A 13,978-nucleotide genomic window follows, 5' to 3' on the forward strand; every position below is an offset into this window, starting at 1 on the left:
GGGAGCAAAGTAACAAGTTTAGCATCTGGCTGGGTGAGGGGACATAAGTGAGCAGGGACCACATAAAAGTGGTTTTAATTAGTCACACCTAGAAACTAGGCTTTGGAAGAGCAGTTCATCACAAGGGCCAAACTCCCTGAGTTGGGATCCTACTGCTTTACCACTCACTGTGCAATCCTAAGAAAACGACTTACTCACTCTCCGCCTCTAATGAGAACAACAGTGTGCCTACCTCAGAGAATTAAATTACTTCATACATGTAAGATCATGGAATCATATCCGACACAGAAGTGTGAAATAAGTGTTAACTGCTTTCTGCTGCTGCTATTCATCACCATCACCAACATCAGCACTCCTGTGAGGAATGGAACCCACTGAAGACCCTTCACAGGAAACTGATTCACTCAGATGTGGGTGAGAGAGCCAGCACGGATAACATCCAAGGATGTTCTTAGCCCTGTAGGACCTGGGATCTATGGCCCAAATCCAGCCTCTTCCCCTACTCCTCAACCCCCCGCAAGTCACACACTCTTGCCAGGTCGCTTGGGCTGGCATCAACTCCTGGATTCAAGTGGTCCTTCTACCTCAGCCTCCCAAGTGACTGTGATTGTAGGCACGTGTCACTGCATATGGCTTATTTTTATAAATGAAGTTTTTTGGAACCCAGCCACATTCATTCATTTATGAATTATTTCTGGCATGTTTCATGCTGCAGTAGCACAGCTAAGTGTTTAAAGCAGAGACTATGTGACCCAGAAGGCAAAAAATATTTACCATCTGGCCCTGAGGGAAAACATTCAGACTCTGATAAAAGTTGGATATTTGTGGCCTTAGTCCAGGGCTCACTCTTATTTTCTCCATTTATATCACCTGGCACATTCTTTTATTTTTGCTTATACTTTATTTGTTTTGATGGTGACTTTTCTTTTTTTCACATTTTGATTCATTGTACACAAATGGTTGTACACAATGTAGATTCACACTATTCATGTAATCATACATGTACATAGGGTAATAATGTCTGTCTCAGTCCACTTTCCTTCTCCCACCCCATCCCGCCCCATTTCCCTCTACACAATCAAAAGTTCCTCCATTCTTCTCTTCCCCCTGCACCTGCCACTACCTCCCTTGCATCATCCACTTATCAGAGAAAACATTTGGCCTTTGGTTTTTTGGTCTTGGCTTATTTCACTTAGCATGATATTTTCTAGCTCCATCCATATGCCATAATTTTATTCTTATTTATGTCTGAGTAATGTTCCATGTATATATACACCACAGTTTCTTTATCTGTTCATCAGCTGAAGGGCATTTAGTTTGATTCCACAAACTAGCTACTGTGAATTGAGTAGCTATGAACATTTATGTGGCTGCATCACTATAGTATGCTGATTTTAAGTCCTTTGGGTATAAACCAAGGAGTGGGATAGCTGGATCAAATGGTGGGTCCATTCCAAGTTTTCTGAGGAATCTCCATACTGCTTTCCAGAGTGGCTGTACCAACCCAGCACATTCTTAAATGTCCAGCATAGGTAAACACATAAAGAAATAAAAGAAAAGATATAATCCACTGGGCTCAGTGGTGCATTCCTATAATCCCAGCTATTCCAGAGACTGGGGGCAGAATTTCAGGTTCAGAGCCAACCTCAGCCACTTAGCAAGGCCCTAAGCAACTTAGTGAGACCCCATCTCAAAAATTAAAAAAAGGCGGACTGGGGAAATAGCTTAGTCGGTAGAGTGCTTGCCTTGCAAGCACAAGGCCCTGGGTTCCATCCCAAGCACCAAAAAAAAAAAAAAAAAAATTATAAAAAGGGCTAGGGATGTCGTTCAGTGGTTAAGTGCCCCTGGGTTTAATCTCTGGTGCCAAAAAAAAAAAAAAGAGAGAGAAAAAGATGTAACCCCTGCTAGTTAGGGGCTCTGAAACTAGTTGGGATTATTGGTGCACAAATACTCAAGGTGAGAAAAACACAGAAGAGGATGTGAGTCATTTTGACCAGGGAAGCTTTAGAGAATTTCACAGGAGAGTGAACATCAAAGTGAAAGTGAAGGTGAACATGTTCACTTGTGCTTGGGTAGAGGTGCACGCTAGGCTGAGTGGACAGTGTGAAGGGAGGTGAAGAGTGAAAGCACACTGTGTACAGAGAAGAATGGGTGGTTAGGGGCCACTGAGACACAAAAGGGGGCAAGTTGTTATCAGATTGTTTGAAATAGCTCTGTGCTCTGGGTTCTGCTCCCTTTAAGAGCAGTACCAATTGAGAACTGGATGTGGGAGCCAAATGCAAATGAAAATAGCTGTATTTCTGGTTGAACTAGACTGGAAAGCATGGCTTAAGCTGGTCACCCCAGGGGCTGTCCCCTGAATTAGAACTTGAGGTGGAGAGATGGGGTTTACAAAGCTTAAGATGCCATGGATTGATACCTGCTGAAAACAAAGAGGAAGACCTCTAGAAACTAGGTCCTGCCCCTGCCCCATGCAAGCTCAGGCAGGCAACAGTGAGAGGGAGACAAGCTCCATGGCTGGGCTCTTTGAAGATAGCTCTGTTCAGAGTCTTTCTCGATCTTACCAATCAAATGAGTCATTCCCACCACTTGGAGAGTAACTAGGGGCGAGGGTTGCCCTCCCAAGATTTCCAAGAAGTTTGTACTCTCTTTGCTTGGATGGGAACGGGAAAGGTGCGAAGGGTTGCCTTTACAACTGGTGTATTCAGACTTATTTTAGAGACTTCTGGTAGCAATGTAGAGAACAGATTGGAAGTAAGGGAGATTAGAAGCAAAAAGAACAGCAGGTGGGGCCTGAACTGAGCCCTTGACATTCTGAGATCGGTTTGAAAGATTGCAGGAAATGGACCAGGAGGGTTGGTGAGTCAGTGTGAAATCAAGGGAAAAATCAGATGCCTGAGGATTTTTAGCTTGAGCAACTGGGAAGATAACATCTTTCCTGGACTTTCGATTTTGCTCCGTTCATTGCCATCTCTGTCCTTGGGCCACTACCACACTATCTTGATCTCTAGCTTTTACATGGTCTTTTCCATCCAAGATCTTTTATTACTGTTGTTTGACAAAACCTATCATTTTAAAATTTTATGTGCTAATTGACCTTTTCAAGGTACTAGCCTCTCCTCCCTGAGAGCATATCCGTTGATACAGAATTTCATCCCCGGGGCAGCATGGTGTTTTTATTCCACCGAAATGTTTTGGACACCGTGTTTCAGTAGATTGACGTCTGCTGTTATCAGTTATTCTGAATTTATTTTTACAGTGCTGGAAATTGAACCCAGGGCCACAGGACTGCCAAGCGTATATCTACCACAGCTCCACCCCAGCCTGTTCTGAAATTTCTTTACATCCTTACCCATGAACTGTGTAAGGGCAGGGACTATGTCTTAGTTCAACATGTGGACTCCTAGTTCAGTATATAGTGGGTTTATAGCATGACCTGTTGGTAAAAAGCCAGTGACACAGGTAAAATGTGAGGGCTCCCTTGGCACCCTGCCCACAGCTCCACTGCCTATGTCCTCTCCTCTCCTAGTGGCAGGGGACCCCACGCCAAGCAGAGAGGGTAGGTAGGGTGGAATGGAGGCCAGGTGGGGGTGTTCCTTCCCCCGTGTTCTATGTGTTCACATGTGTGTTCACCTTGTGTTTGGCAGCAAGGGGGCCAGGCCAACCACCCCACAGCTGCTGTGGTGACAGAAAAGCAGCAAATGCTAGAGCAGCATCTTCAGGATGTTCGGAAGCGAGTACAGGTAAAGTAGGTCCCGCACTGCAGGGGCAATCGAGTGTGGATCTTGCGTGTATCTTTTCATTCTTCTCAGACATTTTTTTTCCCTCTCCCCAAGGAAACCTTTTTTTTGAATTTTTAAACTTATGTTTTTGGTTTGTTTGTTTGTTTTAAACAGGATCTAGAACAGAAAATGAAAGTGGTAGAGAATCTCCAGGATGACTTTGATTTCAACTATAAAACCCTCAAGAGTCAAGGAGGCAAGTGAATATTAGAGACGTTAAAATCTCCCATAGAAAGTGAGTCTGTTATTGAGTTTAAGGACTTGTTTGTCTTAACTCTGTGGTAGACTTTGTGGTGGTGGGGTTAGGGACTCCTGGTGCTTAATGGTACCTCTTTTTTTTTGTCTATGTTTTGAGATGGGATCTTGCTAAGTTGCTGAGTCTGGCCTTGAACTTGCAATCCTCCTGGTTCAGTCTCCTAGATAGCTGGGACTGCAGGCATGTGCCGCTGCACCTGGCTCTGGACCCTTGTTTTGAAGGCTGAGAGTATTCCCTCCGGTCAAGGTGTCTTTCCTTTCCCTACAGACATGCAGGATCTGAATGGAAACAACCAGTCCGTGACCAGGCAGAAGATGCAGCAGCTAGAGCAGATGCTCACAGCTCTGGACCAGATGCGAAGAGTAAGCGCCTCGGACAGCTTCCCTGGTGCCTTGCATGTCTTGTGGCAGAACTGGTTTCTAATAAGTTCCTTCTCTGGAACTGACTAGAGAATGTGGTTAGAGACAGTCTGGGGAAATGTTTTCTGACTTTGTTTTGGTTTCCAACCAGAGCATCGTGAGCGAGCTGGCGGGGCTTTTGTCAGCAATGGAGTATGTGCAGAAAACGCTTACTGACGAAGAGCTGGCTGACTGGAAGAGGCGGCAACAGATCGCGTGCATTGGAGGCCCTCCCAACATCTGCCTGGATCGTCTGGAAAACTGGTAAGAGTTGGAAGAGAGACTTTCCTTTTCCTTGTAGAAAGCTGGACTGAATTAAACGGTCATAACCACAGCCCCACAAAGTTAGTACTCCCCCGCCCCCGCCTTTTTTTTGGTACTAGGGATTGGACCCAGTAGTGCTTTACCACTGAATTACTTCCCCAGTTCTTTATATTTTTAAATATTGAGAGAGGGTCTCTCTAAGTTGCTTAGGGCCTCACCGAGTTGCTGAGGCTGAACTCAAAGATGCAATCCACCTGCTTCAGCCTCCTGAGTTGCGGATATTACAGGTGTGCACCACCACACCTTGCTCTATGCTCACTTTTTCTATATGCATGTTATTAACATTTTGAAGTATAATATCTGTTCATAATTGACGTTGAAAAGACTCGTGGGGTTCTTGCACATCAGCCCCTTTCCTTCATGTACCAGACCCACGCTGGTGAAGAGGCTTGGCCAAAGCTGCCCAACTCCATAGTTCATATCCACCTTACCTGGGCTCTGGTGCTTTCATGTTCCAGTGATGACTCTCCCAGTGCCTCCTAGTGCTGCAAGTTTTAACACTTCTTCCTTTATGTCCAACCCCCTCTTTGTAATTTGATATTTTAGGAAGGGACTATTAAAAAGAAGGCAAGGGCTGGGTTCAATCCTTAGCACCACATAAAAATAAACAAATAAAATGCATTCTGTCCATCTACGACTACAAAAAAATTTTAAAACTTTAAAATTAAAAAAGAAAAATACGGGCTGGAGTTGTGGCTCAGTAAGTTACTTGCCTGGCATGTGTGAGGCCCTGAGTCCGATACTCAGCACCTCATAAATAAATTAGAAAAAAAAAAAAAAAAAAAAAAAAAAAAAGCAAATGCCACTGAATTATATTCCTAAAATGGTTAAAAATGGTCTACTTTATGCTGTGTATATTTCACCACAATAGAATTGCCCTTTGTTATTTGAGGGCCTTTCTTGGTGGTATTTGTACCTATGGTATGCCTTTCCTTTTCTCCTTCCCCTTCCCACCTGTATCTGTTTACTCAGGTAACTGGAAACTTTCCTATTTTACTGGCAGGATAACTTCATTAGCAGAATCTCAACTTCAGACCCGCCAACAAATCAAGAAACTGGAGGAGTTACAGCAAAAAGTTTCCTACAAAGGTGACCCCATTGTACAGCACCGGCCAATGCTGGAGGAGAGAATTGTGGAGCTATTCAGAAACTTGATGAAAAGGTGACGTAAAATCTTTGTCACCTTCCCTCATCCCCTCACCCCCAAAATATCCTGAGGCGATTGACTTCAGAGGAACAGAACAAGGACTTGTCCCCACAGTAGCATGTAACAAGCTGTCCTTTTCCCTTGCAGTGCCTTTGTGGTTGAGCGGCAGCCCTGCATGCCCATGCATCCTGACCGGCCGTTAGTCATCAAGACTGGTGTTCAGTTTACCACCAAAGTCAGGTAGGCCATGGCACTTCTTGGGTGGAAATTCTGTTGAGGGATGCCTTGAGGGTCCAAGTGGGTAGCCAAGGCTTTGTTTTGTTTTGAGATGGGTCTTGCTGTATTGCCCAGGCTGGTCTCTACCTCTTGGATTTGAGTGATCCTCCTACCTTGGCCTGGGTAGCTGAAACTACAGGCACTGGCACTGTACCTACTTTCAGCGTTGTTTTTTTAAGGCCTCACAGTCAGTGTTGTGGATGTGAAATTTGTCAGCATGGTATGTCTGTCTGTGTGTGTGTGTGTGTGTGTGTGTATAGTACTGGGGATTGAACCCAGGGCACTCTGCCAGTAAGTTACATCCTCAGCCTTTTTACTTTTTATTTCAAGACAGAACCTCACTAAGTTGCCTAGGCTGGCCTTGAACTTGTGATCCTCTTTCTTCAACCTCCTGAGTCACTGGGATTATAGGCATGCATCATCTTGACCAGCTTGGTGTTGAGCTATAAGTTTAATAGAAGTAATACCAGCTGAAGAGCATGTTCCTGTGATATTTTTCATTAAATGGTTTTTATTGTCCTTTTGTGAATCTTCCACAACTTTGACCAGCTTCTTAGTTCTTAGGTTTTTATCCATACCTTTTGGCCTAAGTGGGTAATACTCAGCTTAAGATCAAAGATGGTCTTTCCTGGAGGATGAATTTGGAGTTGTGACTTCTTTACCTCTTAGAAATGAGGAGTTATGAACTTTATACTATCTAAACTGGAGGTTTGATGTGGGGGAACATACTGACTTTTATTTTAATCTGGATTTTTCTTTTAATAGATTGCTGGTCAAATTCCCTGAGTTGAATTATCAGCTTAAGATTAAAGTGTGCATTGACAAGTAAGTATTCCTATTCCTAAATATATTTCTTAAAAAAAATTTTTTTTTTGTAGTTGTAGATGGACACCTTTGCCTTTATTTTATTTGTTTATTTTTTTATGTGGTGCTAAGCTTTGAACTCAGTCCTCACGTGTGCTAGGCAAGTGCTCTGTCACTGAGTTCCAGCCCCAGCCTCCTTTTTTTTAAAAAAAAACAAGGAACAGGAAAATGAGAACTTTGACAGATATAGTTTGACAGTAGAGACTATCTCTGTTCAGAAATCTTTGTTTTGTGAACAAATGTTTCCAGAAGCCTTATAGTGCATCATTTTCATGCCAGAATAATACTGGTGATGTAGACTTGAATCGTGATTGCTATCGTGACCATCAGTCCCTCTTTTTCTTTATTTAGTATTTTACTTATAAGTGTAATTCATGCACATTATGCCAAATGGATAGTATATAAAAAGGATGGATTTTAAAAAATGTTCCTGGTTCTTGGGATATACCTCAGTGGTAGAATGTTTTCCTAGAATGCAAAAGGCTCTGGGTTCAATTTCTAACACCTCCCCTCCCCCACAAAATACCATATAATGACAGTATTTTCAAAATTTAAAATGTATTTAGCCTTTAAAGAGATAGAAAAAAATGTATATTTGTTTTTAGGTAATATAATTATCAGGAAATTTTATGAGAATATGGAAAGTAATTATTAATGAAGGAAGTTGACAGAGGTGTAGGTGTAATAAAGAAATATGCAATAATTAGTAACTTTAACCTTGTTTTAGCTTTATAATAGAAACCTGACCTTACAATAAAGAACAGAAGTTAAACATATATTGTGATAAATTAACAGAAATATTTAGGATCTATTTGAAGAAAACTGAAATTTTAGTGAGGAAGTGATAGTTTAAAAAGTGATGAGACAAATCCAACTACTGTTTATAACTATAGTGCTCTAATTTTTTAAAAGTGAGACAAGTCATATTCCTGATTTTATTATATAGATGTTGATTCTTCCCAGGTAATGTAGGGACAACCAATATATGAATAGGATTCTTTAAAATCTATAATGTGCTTTTCTATATCTTAACTGAAAAAAATTCTATATCTTCTTGCTATGGCTGAAAAAGTAAGCAAATTTATTTATTAAAAAGATAGCAATTTATTTTTTAAATAAAAAGATTTGTAATTAGTATTAAAAATGCCGTTTAATATAAATTTACCATATTTATCACGTCTAAGTATATAGTTCAGTAGTGTTAAGTATATTCATATTGTTGTGCAATAGGTCGTTAGAACATTTTCATCTTGCAAAACTGAAACTCCATACCAATTGAACAACTACCCCTCCTTTCCCCTTCCCTTTAGTTCCTGGCAACCACTATTCTATTAAAAAAAAAAAAAAAAAAAAAAAAAAAAGCCCTTTTTATTTTTTAATTTTGAGACAGGGCCTTGCTAAGTTGCTGACTGGCCTCTAATTTATAATCTTCCTGCCTCAGCCTCCTGTCTCTGGGATTACAGGTATGAGCTACCACAACCACCTTTAATTTTTTTTTTAATTAAATGAAAGCAATTGTGGGAGGGAGGGTATGGGAAGCTGCCCTCCCAGATATTAAAATGTATCACAAAATTCCAGTTACTATATTAGTGTGTTACTAGGACAGGAATAAGTTTATTGATCACAGAAACAAAATCTGAAATCTAGAAATAGACCTCTAGTTTAGATAAGGAATTAGTACATGTTTAAAATGGAATCTTACCTTAATGAAGAAAAGATGTATTATTCAGCAGATGGTTTTAGGAGATTTTGGTATTAAGAATTCAATTGAGAAATTTAAATTTTATTTTTAATAGTCCATATGAATAGATTTTAGCATATTTACATTTTCACAAGGGTATCTTGAGAACATAGGTGAATAAATACATAATAAGAAAATGGTACAACCACTTTGGAAGAAGTTTGGCAGTTTCCTAAAAAGTTAGACTTGCATCTGCCTTATGATTCAGTCATTCCATTCCTAGGTATTAGCCCAAGAGAAATGAAAGCAAGTATACACAGTGTCCATTAGCAGGTGAATGAATACACAATTTGTACTATATCCATAGACTATACTCCCCAACAAAAAGCAAAGCATGATTGATAGCTGTAACACATGAGTAAATCTCAAGGTAATTATGCTAAGTGAAAGAAACCAGAACTCAAAAAAGAGATATAGAGATGTATATACACATGTTCTAAAAATGTAAATGATCTATTGTGACAGAAAGCAGTGGCTGTCCAGGGGTAGGGTAGAGTGTGGGCCTGGGAAACGGATTACAAAGGGGCATAGGCACACTTTAGGGGTGACTGATACATTTCTGATTGTGCTGATGGCTTCACAGGTGTGTATAGTATATATCCATAAATTAACCTCATCAAATTGCACATTTTAAATAGTGCAGTTTATTGGTTGTCAATTATACAACAAAATAGTAATACAAAAAAAGAATATATATATATATATATATGTACATACATAAATACACACATACACATATACATACATATATTGGGAGCAGTTTATGTATACATATATACCTATACAAGTGTATATCTATAATTACAGCAACCCAGGAGGATTGCAATTTCAAGACCAGCCTAGGCAACTTAGCAAGACCTTGTCTCAAAATAAAAAATAAGGGCTGGGGTGAAGCTCAATGATAGAGTGCCCCTAAATTCAATCCCCAGTGCTGCAAATAATTAATGAATAAATACATATGCATAAGTTAGGCATGAGGGAAAACTTTCAGATCATGAGAACTATTATGTTTTAAAATGTGATGTATGGTGACTGAGAATCTACCTCAGCGATAAAGCACTTATTTGGCATGCTCAAGGCCCTGGGTTTAATCATCAGGACTAAAATAAATAAACAGATAGATAGCCTGCACAGTGGCACATGCCTATAATCCCAGCTGCTTGGGAGGCAGAGGCAGGAGGATTGCGAGTTCAAAGCCAGCCTCAGCAACTTAGCAAGGCTCTAAGCAACTCAGCGAGACCCTGTCTCTAATGTGTAAAAATGGGCTGGGGATGTGGCTCAGTGGTTAAGTGCCTCTGGGTTCAATCCCCAGTACCAAACTAAATTAATAAATAAATAGAATGTGTTGTATGTAAAGAAGTCTTATGAATGGTTTAAAATTAATGTTTTCTCCTGTAAACACACATAGAATGTACTCTTTAACAAACAATATCTATTATTAATTCTATAAGTGTAGATGAATATAACAATGGAGAAGAACTTCTAAAATGGCACCCAAATTAAAAAAGGGAAGACTGAGAAATGTGACTATATAAAAAAGTGATATTTTCAAAAGCAGAGTTAAAAGAGAGTGATCACACTGGAAGAATATATCCAGCTGTCTCAAAGAAGGTACTTGCTCTGAGTTGCAGGTAACAGCAAACCTTTACAGAAAACCCAGTGTGGCTTAAATTAGGAAATTTGCAACCCAGTATAACTGGAAATGCAGAGTTTGAGCAAGTTCCTAATGATGATGACATCAGTGACTCATAGGAGTCCTCCAGGACTCAGGATCTTCTGTCTCTGTTCTCTGCCATCATTAACCATCACCTGTCCTCCAAGTTTCCCTTCTGGGTTGCTATGTGGCTGCTTGCAGCAGTTAAGGTCACATGTTTTCTTGCTTATGTTTGGCTGGAGCTTATAGAATGTAAGTCCAGCCTAGGATAGAATTATCTTCCTTATATCTGATTGAAACAAGTGGATCATGTCCTCACCCCTAGGCCTATGGGCTGTGGGCATGTTATGATCTGATGAATGTAAAGATCAGCATTCCCCTGGAGTGTCTATTACTTAAGCATGTACAGGGTTTTATGTTTCACATCTAAAATGTAACTAAATAGTTTAAAGAATTTTCCAGGAGCATGTAGTTTTCCACCCATGTAAATAACAAGTGGTCAGAGTAGGCTCTTTGAAGAAATACGGGTCCTCTCATTAACCTCAATCTGTGTTCTTAACAGAGACTCTGGGGACGTTGCAGCTCTAAGAGGGTAAGTTCAGCCTAGAGGCTTCCTTTTTGTTTTGTTTAATCTAACTTTATTCTCTGGCCTCTCATTCACCCGTGTGGTTGGTTTTTCTCCTGTGATTCAGATCCCGGAAATTTAACATTCTGGGCACAAACACAAAAGTGATGAACATGGAAGAGTCCAACAACGGCAGCCTCTCTGCAGAATTCAAGCACTTGGTATGTGGGAGGAGGTCCTGCCCCCTTCACAAAGGGCCTCTGGCCAACTGAAGGTCTGGGACAGCCTCTTGTGACTTTTTCTTTTCTTACAGACGCTGAGGGAGCAAAGATGTGGGAATGGGGGCCGTGCCAATTGTGATGTAAGTTTTGTTGGGTATGAAAACCGACCAGGAGGGGTTTTTTTGAGTGAGAGAAAGAGAGAGAATCCTCTTACTGCCCAGAATTAGAGGCTTTAACCTGTTATTGCAGCTGTTGTTATTCAGAAAAGTCACTGTGGGCCAATCTGAGGTGTTCAGAAGGCCCATACCCATGGAGTTCCATGGTTGGGAGCATTTCTCCACGTGTCTGGGGAGTTAGCGCCTCATTCAGAAGTGGAAAGTCCCCTGCGGAGTTGTTATCCACACCCATTTGGTAGGAGGGAAGCTTTCCACCTTGCTTGGGGCTTTCCAGATTAACTTCCAACTTTTGCCAGCTGGCTCCATTTTTACTGACCTCTTTTTCTGAATGAGATGGAATAGAGGGTGTAAATGTAACAAATCTGAGTTAAACTTTTTAAAAAAGAACAAAACTTGTCTTTATCCTTCTTATTTATTTTTTGCCTGCCGTTGATTCAGATTAATGGATTCTTAGTGTTAAGAATAAACCTTTAGGGCTGGGGAGACAGCTCAGCTGATAGAGTGCTTGCCTTGCAATCACAAGTCCTTGAGTTTGGTCCCCAGTACTGCAAAAAAAAAAAAAAAAAAAAAAAAAAGGAATAAACCTTTAAAAAAAATAAGGTTCATATGACCAAAAACTAGTTTTTAATATTTTTTAAAAATCGTGACACTCTGAGCTATAGATGTAGCTCAGGGTAGATTGTTTGCCTAGCATGCATGAGCCCTGGGTTTGATCCCCAGTAGTGGGCCGGAGGTGGGGGCGGAGAAAGAAAAAGCAAGATGTGAAATAATTTGAGTAGTACATTAAAAAAAAAAAACACACTACACTGATTTATGTGTATTCATATATGTTTAAAACTTATGAAGCCAGGCATGGTTACCCATGTTTGTAATTCCAGCTACTTAGGAGACCAAAGCAGGAAGATTGATTGCTTGAGTCCAGGCATATAGACAACCCTGAGTAACTTAGAGAGAGCCTGTCTCAAAGAAACAAAAATAAAATATCTGGAGAAATTTATACCCACAGTGCTCATGTATTAGTGGTACTGTTAATAGACAAGGCTATTTGATATTAACTGTAATATTTGCATTTTAAAATGAAAGTATTACCTTCATAATCAGAAAATGAGTATTTTAAAAATAAATTCAAAGGACTGGGAATGTTGCTTGGTGATAAAAAGCATAAATTTAGCAAGTTCAAGGACCCTGCACCAAAAAGAAAAAAGAAAAAAAATGTAATTCAGTTTCTAAGAATTCATCAGTAATTCTTGTTCAAACTAAGGTTGCTGCTGGGCGTGGTGGTGCATGCCTGTAGTCCCAGCAATTCAGGAGGCTGAGGCAAGAGGATCATAAGTCTGAGGCCAGCTTTAGCAACTTAGTTATACCCTGTCTCAAAGTGAAAAATGAAAAAGACTGGGGATATAACTCAGTGGCAGAGTGCTCCTGGGTCCAATCTCCAGACGAAAACAAATAGACAAAAAATCAGGTTGCTATTCTCCTGGTGGGAGTAAATACTGTTAGTCACTTTCGAAAACATTTTGCCAATATGATAAAGGAACATAGCTGGGCATGTGCACTTAAAGTCTCAGCTCTTCAGGAGCCTGGGACAGGAAGATCACTTGAGCCCTGGAGTTTGAGGCCCACCCAGGCAACACAGTGAGATTCTGACTCTTATAAAACAAAACAAACAAAAAAACTATACCCTATAAGCCAGCAGAGGTATTCCCAGGATTCAACATTAAAGTAGCAGGAGACATACAAAATATCGGCACAACCTTGATTTTAAGCTCTAAATGCACCCAAAGAAGTACTCATTAACATTATAATGGAGAAATGATTTGTGGTATAGTCCTATAATGGAACACTATATAGCTGTGAAAAGGAATAAATTGCAGGTGCCCACAACAAATTTCACATTGAGTGTAAAGTGAGACACAAAAGAATACAGAGTAGGATTCAATCTATCTGAAGTGCACAAACATCTCAAACTAAACAATACGTGGATTGTTTAGAGAAGTAAATAAACTGTAAAGGAAAGCTAGGAAATGATAAAGCCAAAATTGAAATGATGGTTACTTCTACAGGAAGAGGGAAAGAGCTGTAGTTGAGGAAAGGCATCCACAGAATTTCAGTGGTAATGATCTTTTAAACTGGATCGTAGGCCTTGGGGTGTAGTTCATGTAGTTCAGTGGTAGAGGATGCATGAGGCCCCGGGTTTGATCTCCTGCACAACAACAACAACAAAAGACGAAGAAAGGAAGGAAAAGAAAATCCGATAAACAAATTGGATGGCAGATTCACAGATTTTTTTTTTTTTTTTAAGTATAGGAATTGAGCCTGCAGCTCTCCACCACTGAGCTATATTCTCACCCCTTTTTAATTTTTATTTGGAGTCTCCCTAAGTTGCACAAGCCTCGTCTTAAACTTGAGATCCTTGTGTCTCAGCCTCCTGAGTCACTGAGATTACAGGTGTGCAGCACCACTCCTGGCATGAGTGTTCATTGTTTTGTTGCTTTTTGTGCCTTACACCTTTTATAAGTGGCCTGTTTGATCTGGTCATATTATAATAAAAATCTGAGTAAAAGATCAGGTCGA

General features: G+C 40.3%; 1 protein-coding gene across 6 annotated transcripts in view; it reads left to right on the plus strand.

Annotated features, from left to right (window-relative positions):
- STAT3 (signal transducer and activator of transcription 3) overlaps positions 1–13,978 on the plus strand; it is a 60,319-nt gene that overhangs the window by 36,026 nt on the left and 10,315 nt on the right. For all 6 annotated transcript variants that reach the window (XM_079132797.1, XM_079132794.1, XM_079132798.1 and 3 more), the window contains 10 exons: positions 3,648–3,743; positions 3,897–3,978; positions 4,306–4,400; positions 4,549–4,700; positions 5,764–5,922; positions 6,055–6,147; positions 6,949–7,008; positions 11,005–11,034; positions 11,135–11,228; positions 11,321–11,368. In XM_079132797.1, coding sequence (XP_078988923.1) covers positions 3,648–3,743; positions 3,897–3,978; positions 4,306–4,400; positions 4,549–4,700; positions 5,764–5,922; positions 6,055–6,147; positions 6,949–7,008; positions 11,005–11,034; positions 11,135–11,228; positions 11,321–11,368 — 909 coding nt within the window. The remainder of the gene's footprint in view (positions 1–3,647; positions 3,744–3,896; positions 3,979–4,305; positions 4,401–4,548; positions 4,701–5,763; positions 5,923–6,054; positions 6,148–6,948; positions 7,009–11,004; positions 11,035–11,134; positions 11,229–11,320; positions 11,369–13,978) is intronic.

Source organism: Sciurus vulgaris, assembly GCF_902686455.1.
Source record: "Sciurus vulgaris genome assembly, chromosome: 3".
Taxonomy (NCBI): Eukaryota; Metazoa; Chordata; class Mammalia; order Rodentia; family Sciuridae; genus Sciurus; species Sciurus vulgaris.